At 41.1% G+C, this 17,890-nt stretch overlaps 1 protein-coding gene across 4 annotated transcripts in view; it reads right to left on the minus strand.

The window, feature by feature from the left end:
• Positions 1–545: 545 nt before the first annotated feature.
• The window catches only part of POGZ (pogo transposable element derived with ZNF domain), a 46,214-nt gene continuing 28,869 nt past the window's right edge, over positions 546–17,890 (minus strand). For 2 of the 4 annotated variants that reach the window (XM_060090538.1, XM_060090536.1), the window contains 14 exons: positions 16,893–17,183; positions 16,594–16,785; positions 14,008–14,114; positions 12,978–13,315; positions 12,431–12,585; positions 7,962–8,062; positions 7,283–7,429; positions 4,097–4,231; positions 3,809–3,981; positions 3,513–3,653; positions 2,958–3,014; positions 2,642–2,754; positions 2,365–2,389; positions 546–2,229 (listed from right to left, as the gene is read on the minus strand). In XM_060090538.1, coding sequence (XP_059946521.1) covers positions 558–2,229; positions 2,365–2,389; positions 2,642–2,754; positions 2,958–3,014; positions 3,513–3,653; positions 3,809–3,981; positions 4,097–4,231; positions 7,283–7,429; positions 7,962–8,062; positions 12,431–12,585; positions 12,978–13,315; positions 14,008–14,114; positions 16,594–16,785; positions 16,893–17,183 — 3,647 coding nt within the window. In that variant the 3' untranslated portion in view covers positions 546–557. Of the gene's footprint in view, positions 2,230–2,364; positions 2,390–2,641; positions 2,755–2,957; positions 3,015–3,512; positions 3,654–3,808; positions 3,982–4,096; positions 4,232–7,282; positions 7,430–7,961; positions 8,063–12,430; positions 12,586–12,977; positions 13,316–14,007; positions 14,115–16,593; positions 16,813–16,892; positions 17,184–17,890 lie in introns of all 4 variants that reach the window. The other 2 variants (XM_060090537.1, XM_060090535.1) reach the window with 1 other exon arrangement.

The raw sequence follows: 17,890 nt of genomic DNA on the forward strand, positions 1-17,890 counted from the left end.
TATAAAAGTGTTAAGACCACAATGAAAAAATTTTATCCATATATATATATAATAAACCAGTTTGTGAGCTACAATTTTTGTCTTTCCCATCTTCAGAAATGTTCTCACATTGACAATGGTTGGATAGCATCATGCCCAAAGACACTGGCCACACAGTAAAACAAACAAAACCCAGATGAACTATGATACAGTTGAGGTAAAAGGGGAAACAAGATTTAACATTCGCCCACGAAAGATTTTTTTTCCTTTTTCTCGATTTTGTCAGAAAAATACCAAGCACAGTGATTTAAATTTTAAAAAAAGTCACAAAAACCTGTTTTTAGCAGAAGCGAATGACCAACGGGGCCAGGGCCAGCTCATCGGCTCAGACGTGATCACTATCGGTTTTCCTAATAATCCACAAATCCACAAGGATGTATAAGTCAACATCAGGGGGGAGTGGTGGCATAAAATTAAAAAATATAACCCAAATACCCCCACCTGGTATACCCCCCTTTACCTCTACCCTCCCTAACGCTTTCCCACCCCCACTCCACACCCCCTCATGACCCCAACACTTAAATCTCCATCAGATCTAGGTCAGCTTCTTCAAAGCCATAGAAGGACTCGGTCTCGCTTTCACCCTCAAAGAGCTGGTGAAGGCTTTCAGGCTCAACTGTCTCTTCAGGAGATGACCTGGGTCGGGGAGTGGAAGCTGAGGCCTCCTCAGACTGTTCCCCACTCAGCTTCAGTTGCTCCTCTAGGGAGGCAATTAGCTCCTCCTGCATGTCAGCATTTCTTGTAGGTGAGTTAATGTTGCCATCAGGGCCAGGCAGAACACTGGCCACAAGGAAGGACCGCTGAACTAGCTCTGGACAGTCCCCAATGACACCAAGCACCTCAGCCAGCCAGACCAGAATCAGTTGAAGCAGGACATCAGAATCACATGCACTATCTGCCATTTCCCGAGCCTGCTCCTTCCACTTTTTGTGTAGGAAGTTCTTGACAGTTCGTTTGATGCATACATCTAATGGCTGGATTTTGGAGCTACAGCCTGCTGGGACAACTGCAGGCAAAGTGCTAGAGGCACTAAGCATGGCCAGCACCTCTTCTGACAGGTGAGTGCGGTGACAGTCCATCACAAGCATGCCTTTGCTGCGCTGGCAAGCTGTGTGCTTCTGCCACACTCGGGCTGACCACAGCTCCATGATCTCATCGTCACTGTAGCCACTCTCCTTCGCCTCTAGCAAGATAGAGTCCGGCACATTAGCAGGCTGATCCATCTGTCCTCGGTAGAAAACCAGGGTAGGGAGGACAGTGCCATCTGCCAGAATGGCCAGCACCACATCACACCAAGGCTCCCCTGTGCCCACTGTCTGCAGGGCATTCTCCTTTCGGTCGTCACTGCTCAGTACCTCCGTATCCAGGAACAAGGAGATCTCATCAATAGCCACAATCATAGACAAGGGTAAGTCCTGGTTGTGAATCTGCCGTTGTACAAATTCAATGAAGAGTCCTGCATTCTCTGCCACATCCTTAGGTAGAGTGTGGGCCACAGCTCGCCGAGCGTGGGGAGTCAGGTGATGCCGTAGCATGAAACGCACAGCCCACTCGTAAGAGATCTTAAACCCCCCCTCCAAAGAACGTCCTATTTTGGTGGCCTTCTGGAACAAGGTCTCCTCATTTACAGGTAGCTGTTGCTCTCGTTGGGTCAGCACCCACTCAGCCAGTTTCTCTTCTGCCTCTAAGCTCAGATATTTGCCCTCCAGATTCTCCCCCTGTGAGGCCTGGAAGCGCCGAAGCCAACGCCGGATGCGTCGTTGGGGGTTTCGGAAGTGTTCAGCTGCCTGTTCCGTATTGCAGCACAGGGCAAACAGTACCACTCGAAGCTTCTTCACAGAAAGCTGCTCCTTCTTGCCGATCACACTGCTACTACCACCCCCTGATGCGGGCTCAGGCTCCTGGGTGACTGGGCTCCCTTCATCCTGGTCATCGACATTCAGACATTCGGCCCCCTCCGTAGCCAAGGGTGGAAGGGCTAAAGGCTGGGGATGAGTGGGGGTTGGTGGTGGGGTTGCAGTTGAGGCTGGTGACGGGAGTGCCTGGGCCACGGGAGCTGGTAGCTCTTCAGGCTCAGCTGGGGTGGCCCCCGCAGATTTCACAGTGGCCGCTTTAATAGAGGGGAAGGAAGGAGGAGGGTACAAGTTCTTCAAGTTCCGGTCGTGCACTCGGTCACGAGTCTGGCCATGCCTAAAGGGTTAGCAACGAGAGGAGGAAAAAGCTCAGTTAAACTAGAAAAATGAAATAATAATAGTAGTAGTAGTAGTAATAAAGACCAAACATACTATAAAATAGAAATTAAACCATCAAGCGAGTTTCTGTTACCTTGAGTGAGATATCCAAGTGAGTCCTATGGGAAATAAGACAATAAAAAAATGTTAGCTCAGTGAAGAAACAAATCCTCCAAAGACAGTTCTCTAGATTTCAACCAAAAAGCAAACCTACTGCCTTCCCAGTCTTATATAAACTTCAGGTTAGAATGCTTCCAATTTGGTGAAGTGTATCTAAACAGTGAATGGGTCAGGCCAGGTAGAGATGCACCAGACTCATGGTATGACCTGTATCCTTAGCTTTTTCCCTAACCCCCATCTCTCCTACTTACCCCGTGGCAGGATGCTACTGGATCTGTGAGAGGGGTTGAATACCAAATGCTTAGCCATGGCATCTCCAACAGAAGTAACAAAGGTACATGAAGTGCAGGCCAGCTTGATTCCACTAAGAAAGAGAGTCACGAGTATATAAGACAAATGTAGCAGTGACACTAGAGAGAGTTAAGCTTTGAGGCTTAATAAAGAAAAAGAGTGTCCCTCCTTTCTCCTCTCTCTCAAATTAATTCATATATCCACCCCCCAAAATAATAAAAGGGATTTAATGTAAAAACTTGAAAAATTAACAGACCATCAATAAGTTTTTGTTACCTCACAGAATTTTTAAACAAAGCCAAATACTTGGGGCTCTTCCGTGGAACATGATTGCTGAGAAAGACAAACAAAAAGTGGTATGAGTTACATGGTTCTGCTTGCTAAACTAGAGATCACCAGCGATGGACAATGCCCCAACAAAAGAAATGCCTCTTCACTCAATCCTAACCTCAACCCAAGCCTGTTTTCCTATCACATTAATATTTCCTATTAATATGCAAACGAATCATGGGGGTGGGGGGAAATCTATTAAAAGGCACATTCTGGTTGGGGGTGGCGTGGTGGTTACCAGGGTCAGTCGCTACATTTCTAAGAAGCTCCCAACGAGTGCTGCTGGTCCTTGGACCACATTTTGGGTAGCAAGGTCCTACAAAATCAGAGCACAGACCATCAAAGCCAAATGAAGCTGGGTCTGGCCTCTTACCTGCTAGGACAGGTGGACAAACAGCTCTAAAAGTTGAAGGAGGAAACCCCAGAAGCAGGGGAGGGAATGCACTGAGTTCTGGAGAACCTGAAATCCCAGATAGGAACATTGGTTTAATCCTGACTTACTTGATCATGTGGTTGGCATAAGCTCGAGAACAGCAGGTACTATAGCGACATAGAGAGCAGTGAACATAAGTAGGGAAATGATTAGGGAAATCTGGGATCTCAAAGCTGCACTCCAGACATGTCTGCCGGCCCATGACACTCCTGTCAAGAAACAAGGAAAATTCTTATTACTGCCTCAGGGGTTCCTAAATTGTAGGCGATTTAGACAACAGATACTGCCTAAAAGGCTACCAGATTACACTAGCTATCAGGAATAACTGTGCCCACCCGGCCCCCAGCCTGCAGAAGGCACTGACATTTTCCTAACAGCTCGCTTCTGGACGTTGCGCTGGACAGGGGGATAAAGGAAGACAGGCAGAGGGTCCGCTGAGGAGGCCAGTGGTGCTGCCTCCTGCAAGGTGCTGGGAGGGACATCACTGGAGGGTACAGGAACAGTGCGTGGCTGCCCTCGGGAAGCCCGGATTGTCACCTGTGAGTCAAGGGAAGGGATAATTAGACACTACCCACGTTAAACCTCACAATATGGAAAATCTCTATTCCTCCCCTTCTTGCATCTGTAAAGGGAATGTCAACAAACCCTTTACCTTGGTGCCTGGTTTCAAACCTTCCAGCTGCTTGGGTTTACGGAAGGTTTTATGGTGCTGAAGCTTGTGTTCAATTTTGTCCTTGGCAAAGAGAAACTGCAGCCGGCATTTGTTGCAATGATAAACATTCCTCTTCTGAAGGGGGAATAAAAAGAGACAGAATCCTTTAAAGGTTCCCAATGAATTTTCTTCCCTCAGGAGAAGGTACATCATTGCCAATCGTATTCTTCCCACCCTTCTGTTGATATTTAACAGAGGAAAAAAGAGAAATACACAACATAACAGCAAACCTAGTATTTTTTTATCTTTTTATATAACTTTATTTATTTTGAAGTAAAGTTACAAACCTATTACTGGGTGGTGAGAATCATCACCTCCCATGCTCCCAGAGAAAGGCAGACTCAAAGTCAGGATAACTAGGTCCTCAAACCATCTCCTGCTGACTTGCTTTAACAATCTGGCTGAGTGGCTTAAGCTTTACTTGCCCCTGCTACTTTATCTTTACAGTGTGGATGGACAGTGCTACTACTTCTGGATATTCTTATTTTTTTTAAAATACAATATGTACGTGGTAAAAAAAAAAAAAAATCATACTTTTATTCTGTACTCCCTCATGTGGTAAGCTTGCCTTCAACTCCAATCCTCAGTCCCTCTCCACAGAAACAACTTGTTACCAAGTTTCTTGGGTATTCTTTCACAGATAGTCTATGCATATAACCATATAGCAAACACATACATCTCCAATTACCACCTGTTTTCCTTTCTCTTTCTTTAACAAAAATGATAGTCCTTTCTACACAGCGCTGCTTTTTTCCTCTTAACACATCAATGCATAGAGATATGCGTCCCTCCAAGGCTATTTTGAGGATTCAGTCTGCCCAGTATTGAAATACGACACGTCTATGATTTTCTTCCCTAGGATAGCAAGGCTCTGTAACCTCAGCTGAGTTACAGGTGATACTTTCCATGCTACTATACAGAAAGGCATTAGTGGTGGATTATCAGCAGTCACCGCTATGTGTGAGCCTAAGAAAGTGCCTGCTTACAAGTAAGAGTGAGGGCACGTGTGCACACACGTGGATGTTATGCACAGGTACACCCATCTTGTTCTCTCTTCTGTTCCCTATGTACCTTCACTCTTCTCCTCCAGTGGCTCCTTTCCTGCAGTATTTTAAAACAAAGGCATACCTATTCCATCTTAAAAACAAAACACAAAAGCAACAACAAATTCTCCCTTGCTACCTCTTTTCTTGGATCTACCACCCTTGGTCCTCCCCTTCATAAACAAATTTATTTATTTTTATTTTTTATTTTATTTATTTATTTTTTTGGCTGTGTTGGGTCTTCATTGCTGTGCACGGGCTTTCTCTAATTGTGGCGAGTGGGGGCTACTCTTCGTTGTGGTGCGTGGGCTTCTCATTGTGGTGGCTTCTCTTATTGTGGTGGCTTCTCTTATTGTGGAGCACGGGCTCTAGGCATGCGGGCGGCTTCAGTAGTTGCAGCACTCGAGCTCAGTAGTTGTGGCTCATGGGCTTAGTTGCTCCGCAGCATGTGGGATCTTCCCGGACCAGGGCTCAAACCCATGTCCCCTGCATTGGCAGGCGGATTCTCAACCACTGCGCCACCAGGGAAGCCCTAACAAATTTATTTTTTAATTATTTTTTTCATAAACAAATTTCTTTAAATAAGTTGTCTCCATTTCCTTACCTCTCATCATTTGTCCTGCTGAAATTTGACTTCCACCCTGCTAACCAACAAAACGGCTAAATTAAATGTTGGCCTCTAAAGTTTCTACCTTGCTGATACCTTCCTGCAACACTTGACCACACTCTTTTCTTCAAAATACTTTTGTCCCCTCAGCTTCCTCGACACCAAGACTCTTCTTGTTTTCCTTCCAGGACTATGGTCCTGGCTTTGTGGATAGAGACTTCAATGGTCCTAAGCCTTCACCTTATTCTCAATTTGGGGGGCGGGGGATTGGAGTGCAGCATAGCACTTACAAGTTTAAGTGGATTTATATAATGATGATTCCTAAGTACCTTTCACAATCCAGGCTTTTCTCCCAGGCCTCAGACCTGTATATCCAACTACTTATTTAATAGTCAGTTATACTTAATGTCCATAGATACTGCTAACTCAAGAATATCCAAACTTGGGACTTCCCTGGTGGTCCAGTGGTTAAGACTCCATGCTTCCATTGCAGGGGGCGTGGGTTCGATCCCTGGTCAGGAACGAATAAGATCCCGTGTGCCACATGGCATGGCCAAAAAATTTTAAAAATGATAGTAATAAAAAAGAATATCCAAACTTATAATCCTCCCCTCAAAAATTATTTTCTCCAGTGTTCCTATCTCAATAAACAGTCCCACCATTCTTCCAATTACCGAAGACAGAATCCTGGGCACTATTCTTAACTACTCTCTCACTACCTTCACCTAAATCCATTTCTAAATCATAGATATCACTTATCTTCTCAGTATCTCTCAACCTTTTTGAGAGATTTCAAAAGCCAATAGCCACCATCATCTCTCATCTCAACTACTGAAAAAGCCTCTGGCTTGTCTCCCTAACTCTAGTCTCAACCTCCTTCAATTCATTCTCCTTAGAGCAGCCAGTGCAATCATAACTAAAAGCAAATTTGAACACATCACTCCAGGACTAAAAATCTCTTTAATGGCTTCCCAACAACTTATTATAATAAAAGTTGAAATTCCTTTTTTATGGCTTACAAGATTCTCTATGATCTGTTCCCTAACTTCCAACCTCCCCCTGTACCCTACACACGCTAACCACACTGAACTTCAATTCCTTGAATTTCCCTGTCTTTGAGAGCATTCTGTCCTTCTATCCCACTTCATCTGGCTCATCCTTACTCATCCTTCAGGTCTTGAACACTCCTTTTCCTAGAAGCCTTACTAGGCTCCCAGAATAGGTACATTCTTTTTTACATCTTGTATTTCCCCTAACACAACATTCTTCTTGCTTTATTGTACTGTTTAATTGTCCTGTTTAACCACTAAATCTCTAGCATCTAGCCCAGTGCCTGGCACACATCACTGGAATTCAATAAATTTTTCAAACACATGTATATTATCTTCTCTACCAAAATTATTTGCTTAGCTCAGTCCTGGCCCCTGTATCCATAATTAAAAAACAAGAACACGGAAATTGCTTGGTGCCTGGTACCTGGTGCCTCATGTAATGCTGTTGGAATGCATTGCCATTTTTGAAGACCTTCAGGCAATAAGGGCACAGCAGGTGCCGAGTATCCTCATGGATCATCCGAAAATGGACATCTACCTCAGAGTAGAGTGAGGAGCGATACTGACACACCTGAGTCACACAAGAAGGAAGATAAGTTAAGAGTGAAGTGGACAACTGAGGCCTTAAAAAAGAGGCAGCAACAAAAATGTTAAGATACGAAAAAAAATTTTTCTTAAATGTATAGAAATCAGATAATTTTCTGACGTTTATTGCAGGGCTATGTTGGTGATAAATTCAGCCGTGAAATAAGATAAAAATGGGAAAGACAGGAAAGTCTGAGAACAGTCCATATTCTGATAAAGAGTAGAGTTTTTTTTCTGTCTCCAAAGGGCACATTCAGGAGACAGACACCCCCTTAGTACAGGTATATGTTCCCAGACTGGGTTCCTCAGCTGGGTACATGCAGATATTCCTTTATGTTTTTCTCCTGCATGGGAAACCCTGAAAATAGAACCCGTGTTCACTATTTCTTCTGTATCTCCTCAGTGTTCCTAAAACTGAATGTGTGCAGTAGGTACTGGGCAATGTTCATTAGTGGATTCTTTGTATTTAGCCTGAGAGCAAAATGGCTAAAGCTCCCTGGAGAAAAAGGCAACAATACCTGGCAAACATAAGGCATCTCTCCAGGCTTATGAGTATCCTTCATATGCTGGAGAAACAGTGGCTCACTCTCAAACGCCCACTCACAGATCTTGCACTTGGCTGTAAGAAAAATAATCAATAAATCCACCTGAAAATAAGACCAAAGTCCTGCTGACTCATAAATCTTCATTTTCAATAGTCAGTAAATTATGAAGAAGTCTCTTCTAGTCTTTCTTTAAAATGGTTCTGTCTCAATATTTGTGCTGCTGATTAAAACTATCCTTCTGTCTCTAGCTCAGACTTCTTTACCAAAGTTCCATTCTAGATTTTGAACTCTCTACGAAACATAATATTCTACCATCTACTCTTAATTCAGCATCCTCCTGCTTCCCATCATTTCCCTTCTCACATCCCACCTCCTCCTGAGCTCAAAACTTAGGCATTATCTGACTCCAAACCCATGTTCTGTCACCATTATTTCAAAATGCATCAAGGAATTGTCACTTCTGCATTCTCACAGGCAGAAACTTGGTAGAAGCCCATATGATTTCCTACTGCTAATCAGCTGGCTTCTAATACCTCCTATCTCTCCAATAAATACAGTATCTATGCTTTATATACCATTGCCAAATGAATTCTTTTAAAATACTACAATACTTCATCCCTCTGCTCAAGGATAGATAATGATTATCTCCTATGAATAATTCAACATTTATTGAACATTTACTAAATGAAGACAAATAAGGATTTGTCCTCAAAAGACTGACGATATGAACAGAACTTCTTGCCTTCTTATGAGTTTTTGTGTTATTTCAGTGTTAACTAATTTGAGATAATTAAACTTTAAAATTAGCCATTTTATCAAGCTTTTATAAGGCTGCAGTTCTAAATTTTTGGCAAAAGTTTTAATTGCTACATATTTTGAATTATACAGGCAAAATATAGTTATTTGCATTTTTCTTACCATTACTGAAATTATTTTCAAGTTTTTGCAAACATGAAAATTGTAAATTTGAAGCTCTAAGCGCTTATTTATTGGACAATGTCCAACCCCTGCCCCGCACCCCCAAATGAGTGAAGCTGAAATAAACAACAAAAACCAGGGATCTGAATCTGGGGTCCAGGGAAGAGGTCTCAGGGAACCCAGGTATCCCCTGAAATTATCTGCAAAAGAGTAAAATGTGTATTTTTCTGGGAAGTTTTGTGTTTATTCTCAAAGGTGTCTGCAACCCATTTAGGACCACTTCCTAGAGGTACATTAGGTACAAGGACAAGATAAAGAAATAAAAAATTCTGCCTAGAATGAGGAAAAGCTGATATATGAGCTGAACCTTGAAAGTAGAGTGGTTTGCCAGACAGGAGACAAGAGAAGAACATGAGCAAAGGGATGGTATTGCATGGCATGTTTAGGAAACAGTAACTAGTGGCATGACAATATTTTCTCCTGTTTTCTTCCCCCTTACCTCTCAATTCAATCTGTTAATCTTTTTTTCTTTTCTAGAACACTTTTAAGCATTGGTGTTTCCCAACCTTCTGTCCAGGCTTTTCTTATTCTGTTTTCCCTGGGCAGAGGCTCTTCCTACAACCTATACATCCGCTCTATTCTTATAGGTGTCACACATCAATTATAACAACATTAAGGAATTTTTAATGCATAAGCACCATGCTAAGATTTATATGTATTATCTCATACAAAGAAAATCAGTGAGAAAGGAACCAAAGGCATCAGTGGATTTAAGAGATCTCTAAGTAACCTTTCACACCTATTAGAGTTGATGTCAAAAAAGATTTAAGAGGAAGAACTAACTGATTTTACAAAGTGGCTATCCTAACACTGTCCCTCCCAGCACTATCACTCTCATCTCCCTAACACCTACCACAGTCTCCTGCTTTGAGAAAACAGGTATGAACTATTACAGCTTCTGTTTCCTGTTTTCCAAATTTGGAAGGACAGATTCCTGCCTTTCTAAGGCTCATCTGATCTCAGCATTCCACGTATCCCATGACTTTATCAAGCAAGTAGTTCTCCCTTTCTTCAGTCTTTTTCCACATAGGACCCTCCTGACACCTGAACACGATTAATCACCCTGAAGCATCCTTCCCTCAACCCTACCTCTTCCTTAGTCTATTGTCCTTAAACAAGTGTGAAGAAAAACATAATGCTATTAAAAATTATACTATTACCGTAACTAAATATAATAATCCATTGATGTTTTGGAGACAATTCAGGAAACTTGAAAACGAAGATACATAATATTAAACATTTATGATGAATTCTGTTATGTCTTGACAAACATACTATGGCTATGTATTTTAAAATGTCTACTTTTCAGAGATACATAATTAAGTATTTAGGAGTGAAATATCATTATGTCTATAATTTAGTTTAAAAACACTTCAGAAAATAAAAGGAAAAGAAATTTTCAAAACTAAAAAGAAAACAATTGGTCTCAAAATATTAACACAAAAAAATAAGCTACTTTCATGAAGGATCTGCCATGGATGCAAAAAAAGGGAGTTATTAAAAAAAATAGGGGAATTATAAAAGAATCCAAGAATAAGACTGATATATACTAAAGTACAGAAACGGTATTTACCTGTTTGGATCAACAATTTCTCAGGTTTTTCATCAGTGTAAATTTTAAGTCATAAGATACTCAAAAATTAACAGTCAAGGATAAAAGAGTGGTAAGCCAAGAGAAAAAGATTGATGAGGTGCTGCACTGTTTCGCATTAGGAAAAACTTATCTTTTTATGTACAGTACATATATAAGTGGAATAACAAAAACACACCCCACCAGATTCTGTATAAAAGTAGATGTTTTCACTCGGGATTCAGATGAGTTATTTGGGCTTCCCATGACTGACAGTGAAGAATCTGGGGTCCTAAGACCAAGTTGGCTACTCTGCCACTACACTGTAGTGTTATGATGTTTGATTCCAGTATCTACTCTACTCACAAATGATTAGCCCAAAGTTCCACGGTCTAATACGGTAACCACCAGTAGTAACACGTGGCTAGTGAAGACATGAAATGTGGTGAGCCCAAACTGAGATTTGCTGTGGTATAATAATACACACCAGATTTAAAAACAAAAGAAAAGGAAAAAAAAAAGAATGGTAAATATTTCATTAATTTAAAAATTCTGATTACATGCTGAGATGATTTTATTTTGGCTATTTTGAGTTAAATAAAAGACACTATTAAAATTAATTTCGCCTTTAAAAAATTTTTATTTCAAATTACTAAAAATTTAAAATTACATATGTAACTCATTACATTTCTGTGGACCAGCACTAGTCTGAGCCACTCATGGCAATCTCATTTTGCTTGACAATATGACCAAGGCTAAGGAGATATAAAGGGAAAACAATTCTGTCTTGTAAGAAACAGACTTAGAAAAGACACAGGAAGATATGGTCTCTTCTTCATCTGCACAATTTTACATCCAACTATATTCCTGAGACTAACACAGCCATCCTGCTATAAGCCAGAGACAAGAGAACTGTTGAAAAGTAGAAGACTCACATTCTGGGCTTGAAGCTTACTCCACCTTGAATTTTTTCAGTTAAATCATATAATAATAGATGTCCTTAACATTTAACCCATCTTTAGTCAAGATTTTTAATTTGCAGCAAAAATTTCTGTCTTTATGTGTTTCCTCATGCTGTTTCCCATCACGTAAAATTTTTTCTTACTACTTTCCATCCATCTAAATCCTTCTTGTATTTAAAGACCCTAAAAGTTTACACTTTACTTTCTGTGAAATCCACAAGGATCTTTTCCCTTCTCTGAACTATTTCACCTATCACTGGTATCATACACAATGCATATGTTTACAGAAAATATATTGTCTTGTTCTCACATTTTCCTATAGTTAAATATTTTTGTCTCTTCAACAGAACTAGAAATCCCTTAAAGGACAAAGGAAATATTCTAGAAGACTGGACTCAAATCCTCACAATTTCACCTTATTAGAAGTGTATGCTCTTAAGCAAATGACTAAATGTTTCTGGGCTTGTATTCAGCCTGTATTTCTCATCTGTAAGACGTACAGTGTAGCTAACACTCCAACTCATCTTATATTTCATGAAAGCACTGTCTTAATGGTAAAATACTCTATAACATTATCTATTATCCTTCATAAAACCTAAGAGGGTACTAACTAAAATGGAGACCCAAATACAGATGCCTGCTTCTTCTATAAAAGGATCTAGGTAATAAACTCTTTACATATACCTCTCTACAGTGGTCCTGAACCAAAGCCCCTTAATTTAGAATCAAGCACTGAACTCGACTCATACTTGAACAGAAGTCAGGCTTGTAAGATAATAGGGTAAGTGAAGTAAGAAACTGACTACGAATATGCAAAGAACTTCCTCAACACTGTTACCCACATATAAATAAACATAATGGGCTCCCCCCAGTGCCATTCACTGAATGAAAAGTGAAGTATACCCCTAGAGTTTAAGAATTTCCAAACTTACTAGTTGATTCATAGGGACTATGAACATTTTCCAAGTGGCACTGGAGCTGGAAGGGAGTGGAAAACTGACGATAACAGTGCTGGCAGATAGTATGACCATCCACCTCACCGTTCTGCTGATCAAGTTCTACGTGATGTTTCATATGGTTCATAAATCTGTAGCACGGCACAAAGGAAAAGTACAGACAACATAAAAAATCAGAAGCCTTGGAGAAATGTACCAGCGGAATCACAGAACAGACATTACACGTTTCCCCCTCTACCCTCCCACCCAACTTCCTCTTTTTGGGACATCTTCTGAGCCCAGAAATTAAGAGTTCTCGAAACTTTTCTGGGGAAGGAGATGCACTGGTCTCACTCTACCCAAAGTTATCTTTTATTTATTACCACAATATCTCCTTCTATAGTACTAGTTATTGATTTAATGATAATTCTTAGCAAGAAAGGATAATAATTAGGGCCATTCTCCAAACAGAAAGACTTAAAGATGTAAGAAGCTTTTAGACTTCACTTGTCCAAGGTGAGCTCCAAGGCTCTTCAACACTCACCGAATGTTGTTTTTTAGCCTTTTGGTACAATGTGGGCATCGGAAAGATGTGGCGACCTTAGGGAAGTTTGTGAGCTGGGCTACTTTGCCACCATCCCGTCCATAGTAGAAGTCATCTACTAGCATAATGAGCTTGGTCTGGACGGCATCACCCACATTCTCATTTGGCTCTGGTACTTTGGTAGGTGGTGACAGAGCAGGAATAGGTGTAGAAGAGGGAGTGGAAGCAACAGGAGTTGTTTTCTCAGGGGATGGGGGCTTTGCTGCTGATGGGACACTGGGTTCTGAATCCAGAGACTTTCCTTTCTTCTGGTATTCAACCATTTCTGGGCAACAGTACTATAAAGAAAGAAGACATCTGTTCATCCTGGTTCTCCTGGGGGCTGAGATGTGCTAACTCCTCAACTTCACTAACATTCCTCGGTAAGTGTTTGGTTCTAGGTATTCTCATCCAGCTTTCACCCTGCAGTTTTCTAAAATGCTTCCAGGTTTCACTCTTTTTCGTGTGTGTGTGTGTGTCTGTGTGTGTGTGTGTGTGTGTGTATTTACAGCTATATGCCACTCCAAACACCATACTTTGTACTTCTTCCTGTCTTAGATCCTTTAACCACTCACTAGCATAACCTGGCTCTGAGCTCCCTGGTAGGAAGAAGTCCCAACCTTTGCATCTGGACTAATACCAAAAAATGAAAAGACTAGAATTAGAAATTGGTTAATAGCTCCTGATTCATCCAATGACACAATAAATAGAAAATGGACTGAGGCCAACTTGGCCTGTCCTCCTGTGCAGTTCAAAATCTAGGAACTAAGGAATTAAGGTCACATATGTTCTGATCTATTTGAGGGTCTTTAAATATATCCTTTCACATTTCTGAGTTCATTCTAAAACAGGCCAAAAGAGAGTAACCCTCTAAAAAGCTTCCAAGTCATTTCAGAGCCCTTGCTTCACAAGCTCCCAACACTACACTACAGGAGGTATACAGTGAGTGGTAGCCATTTAAGCTGAATCTCCATCACAGGTGATCACTTACACACATGTGACCTCTCAAAGCTTCAGTAACACGGAATTGAGCATTACACCGTGGACATATCTTCCGTCCACCATCCTGGAGGTCAAACACTGGGATGGAAGAGGTCACTGGAAGTGAGAACATCAATAAGATTAGTAAGATGATACTGGAAAAAGACTACTGGCCTTTTGGAAAAAGGTTAAACACTTCCTGAGGGGTATATTAAGGTTGGTAAGCAAGCATGAGAAACTGCTATGAGGCACATTCCTTCTACCACTCTTCTAACTGTAGGCCAGGGGTCAGCAAATCACAGCTAGTAGACCAAATCCAGCCAGCTGCTAGTTTCTGTTTGGCTCATGAACTAAGAACGGCTTTTACATTTTTTGTTGTGGTGGTGGTTATATTAGATTTTTCTTTAATTGTGGTAATAGATACTTAACATAAAGTTTCCTCTTAACCATTTTTAAGTGTTCAGTTAAGAACATTCACATTTTGTGCAAGCAAACTCTTTTCATCTTGCAAAACTTGAAACTCTACACCCATTAAATAATTCCCCATTGTCCCCTCCTCCTAGACCCTAGCAATCGCCATTCTCTCTTGTCTCTAGGTACCTCATATAAGTGGATTCATGGAGTATTTGTCCTCTTGTATCTGGCTTATTTCATTTAGCATAATGTCCTCAAGGTTAATCAGTGTTGTAGCATGTGTCAGAATTTCTTTCCTTTTTAAGGCTGAACAATATACCATGGTATGTATATACCATATTTTGTTTATCCATTCATCAGCTGATTGACATCTGGGATGCTTCCACCTTTAGGTTATTGTGAAATGTTGCTGTGAATATAGGGGTACAAATACCTGTTTGGGTCCCTGTTTTCAATTCTTCTGGGTATATATCCAAAGTGGAATGCTGGAACATATGGTAATTTCATGTCTCATTTTTTGAGGGACCATCACCCCATTTTACATTCCCACCAGCAACGTACGAGGGTTCCAATTTCTCTGCATCCTCACCAACACTTATTTTTTTCTGTTTTTTGGATAAGAGCTATCCTAATGGGTGTGAAGCGGTATCTTATTGTAATTTTGATGTGCATTTCCGTAATGATTAGTGAGTGATGTTTAGCATCTTTTTGGGTGTTTAATGGCCATCTGTGTATCTTGAGAAATCTCTATTCAGCTCCTTGGCCCATTTTTTAATTGGATTGTTTGTTCTTTTGTTGTTGGTTGAGCTGTAGAAGTTCTTTATAGATTCTGGATATTAAGCCCTTATCAGATATATAACTTAAAGATATTTTCTCCCATTTAGTGGGTTGCCTTTTCACTTTCCCTAACGCTAACCCTTTGATGCCCTAAAGTTTTAAATTTTGATGTAGTCCCATTTATTTATTTTTTCTTTTGTTGCTTATGCTTTTGGTATCAAATGCAAGAAAGTACTGCCAAACCCAGTGTCATAAAGCTTTTCCCCTATGCTTTCTTCTAAGAGTTTTATGGTTTTAGTTCTTTTGTTTAGGTCTTTAACTCATTGAGTTAGTTTTTGTAATATGGTGTATGGTAAATGGTCCAACTTTATTTTTTTTTGCGTGGGGATATCCAGTTTTCTCAACACCATTTATTAAAGGTTTTCACATTTTTAAAGGGTTGAAATAAAAGCAAAAGAAATTATCTTCTGACACATGAAAATTACATTCAAAATTCAGAATCCATAAATAGTTTTAGTGGAGTAGAGTCAAGCTCAATTATTTACATATTGTCTGTGGCTGCTTTTGTACCACAATGGCAGAGTTAAGTAGCTGTGACAGAGACTATATTGTACATAAAACCTAAAATATTTACTATCTGGTCCTTTACAGAAAAAGTCTGTCAAGCCCTACTCCAGACCATTGAAAATCCTTATGCTCATATCCTTCTACATCTGAAAATCTCTCTACCAAATATCAACTTTAAAATCTTGTTCAGGGACTTCCCTGGTGGCGCAGTGGTTAAGAATCTGCCTGCCAATGCAGGGGACACGGGTTCGAGCCCTGGTCTGGGAATATCCCACATGCCGCGGAGCAACTAAGCCTGTGCGCCACAACTACTGAGCCTGAGCTCTAGAGCCCACAAGCCACAACTACCGAAGCCCGTGAGCCTAGAGCCTGTGCTCCGCAACAAGAGAAACCACTGCAATGAGAAGCCTGTGCACCGCAATGAAGAGTAGCCCCCACTTGCCGCAGCTAGTGAAAGCCCGTGTGCAGCAATGAAGACCCAATGTGGCCAAAAATAAATTAATTAAATTAATTAAAAAATAAATAAATAAAACAAAATCTTGTTCAGAATTCCACCTCCTCCATGAACTATCTTTTGATTATCCCACTGATCTCTGATCAACCAATCCATTTTACTAATCTCCAAAGAACAATTAACACAAAACTCTTTCTGGCTGATTCAGTTACACTTTTCACAAGTGGCAATCCTCTTTACTACACTAAAGTTTCTGTGAGAACAGACTACAGCAACTATACCGTATTTTATTTCTCTATTTCATAGTATAGAGTTCTGATACAACAAATACTTTATTAATGGTTTTGAATGACTGGCTGCCCAGAGTCTTTCTGGTTATCGTACCTTTCATTGAAGACTCAGGCCCGCTGGTTCTCTGAGAGCCATGCGCAGAGCTGTTGTTGGATACCACCATTGGCCCAGGACTCTGGCCCAGGGAAGGGATGGTGTTAAGGGTATTCACCAGTTTGGCCACTTCATTGCTATTTTCACCTGTAACCCCAGGTCGCTTCACAGTGACAAAGCTGGCAATGCTCACTGCAGGTGGAGAGGGGAAGGAGGGAGCTTTGTTGGCCAAGTGATAATCATCTGTTCTCCACCCACCACCCATCCCAGCTCTGCCATCTCCTCTTCCCAAGCCTCACCTAGTTTGGGATTCTGAGTCTGGTTGGATTGGCCTGGAGGCTGAACAGCAAGGTGCCCCAATGAGGTTGGCTGTGTGGCGGTGGGAGCTGTAGAAGTGCTGGGAGTGGACTTGGTCTGCTGGGACTGGGACTGTGGGACAGTGCTTCGAATGGTGAGAGTGGCTGGGATGACGGTGGTGAAGGTGTTGGTGGTGGGCCGCACAGGCATTGTGGAGCCTGGCCTCACAGGGGTCATCTGAGAGAACACTTGTGGGACTCCAACTGTCGGCTTAACAAACTGGGTACCTGGGGCTTCAAAAGAGAGACAAAAATACCAAATCTTCGTCAGAGAGCTCACCTATAATACATTCCCCGTGTCTTTACTGGCAATACTGGAATAGGAAAAGAGTATCTCCCCAAACTGATTGGTGACTGTCAGGTTCCCAAGGGTAGCATAGATTCTAATGTCTAAGACAACAGGTATCACAAACTGATAAAACAAGTTAGCCTCAGTAATCAGCCCTGAAAATATTAAAGTGAAAGAAGAGTCCCATCAACTCCTCCCAAAACACCTTACCACACTGCCTTTTCTATTCCAAGAATACAATCATGAGTAGCTTGACCTTTGTTATTGGAAGAGAATAATAGGTACAGAGTGGGAAGCAGTATGGGTATATATAGGCCAAAGGGCAGAGCTGGTTCTGAAAAAAGTGATCTTTCTCAGAATACTAAAGGAGTCTTTCATTCTCTTATACAAACTCAAATAGAAGACAGACTATGCCATTCTACTAGGATGTCCCAAAGGTGAGTCTCCTGGCTCAACTATAGACAATTTCACTGACAAACATTTAAGAAATATCAGAACTAGATAGGATAAGCTCATGAGACTGAAGGCCAAAAACCCCTATGGGCTCTGAGAACAACAACAAAAACTTAGGAAGACAAGCTACTTTACTACAACTAAATTAAGATACTCTTTTTTGCCTGAATTGTAGTAAACTTATAGACACTAAATATAG

The sequence above is a fragment of the Mesoplodon densirostris genome, chromosome 2 (genome assembly GCF_025265405.1).
Source record: "Mesoplodon densirostris isolate mMesDen1 chromosome 2, mMesDen1 primary haplotype, whole genome shotgun sequence".
Taxonomy (NCBI): domain Eukaryota; kingdom Metazoa; phylum Chordata; class Mammalia; order Artiodactyla; family Ziphiidae; genus Mesoplodon; species Mesoplodon densirostris.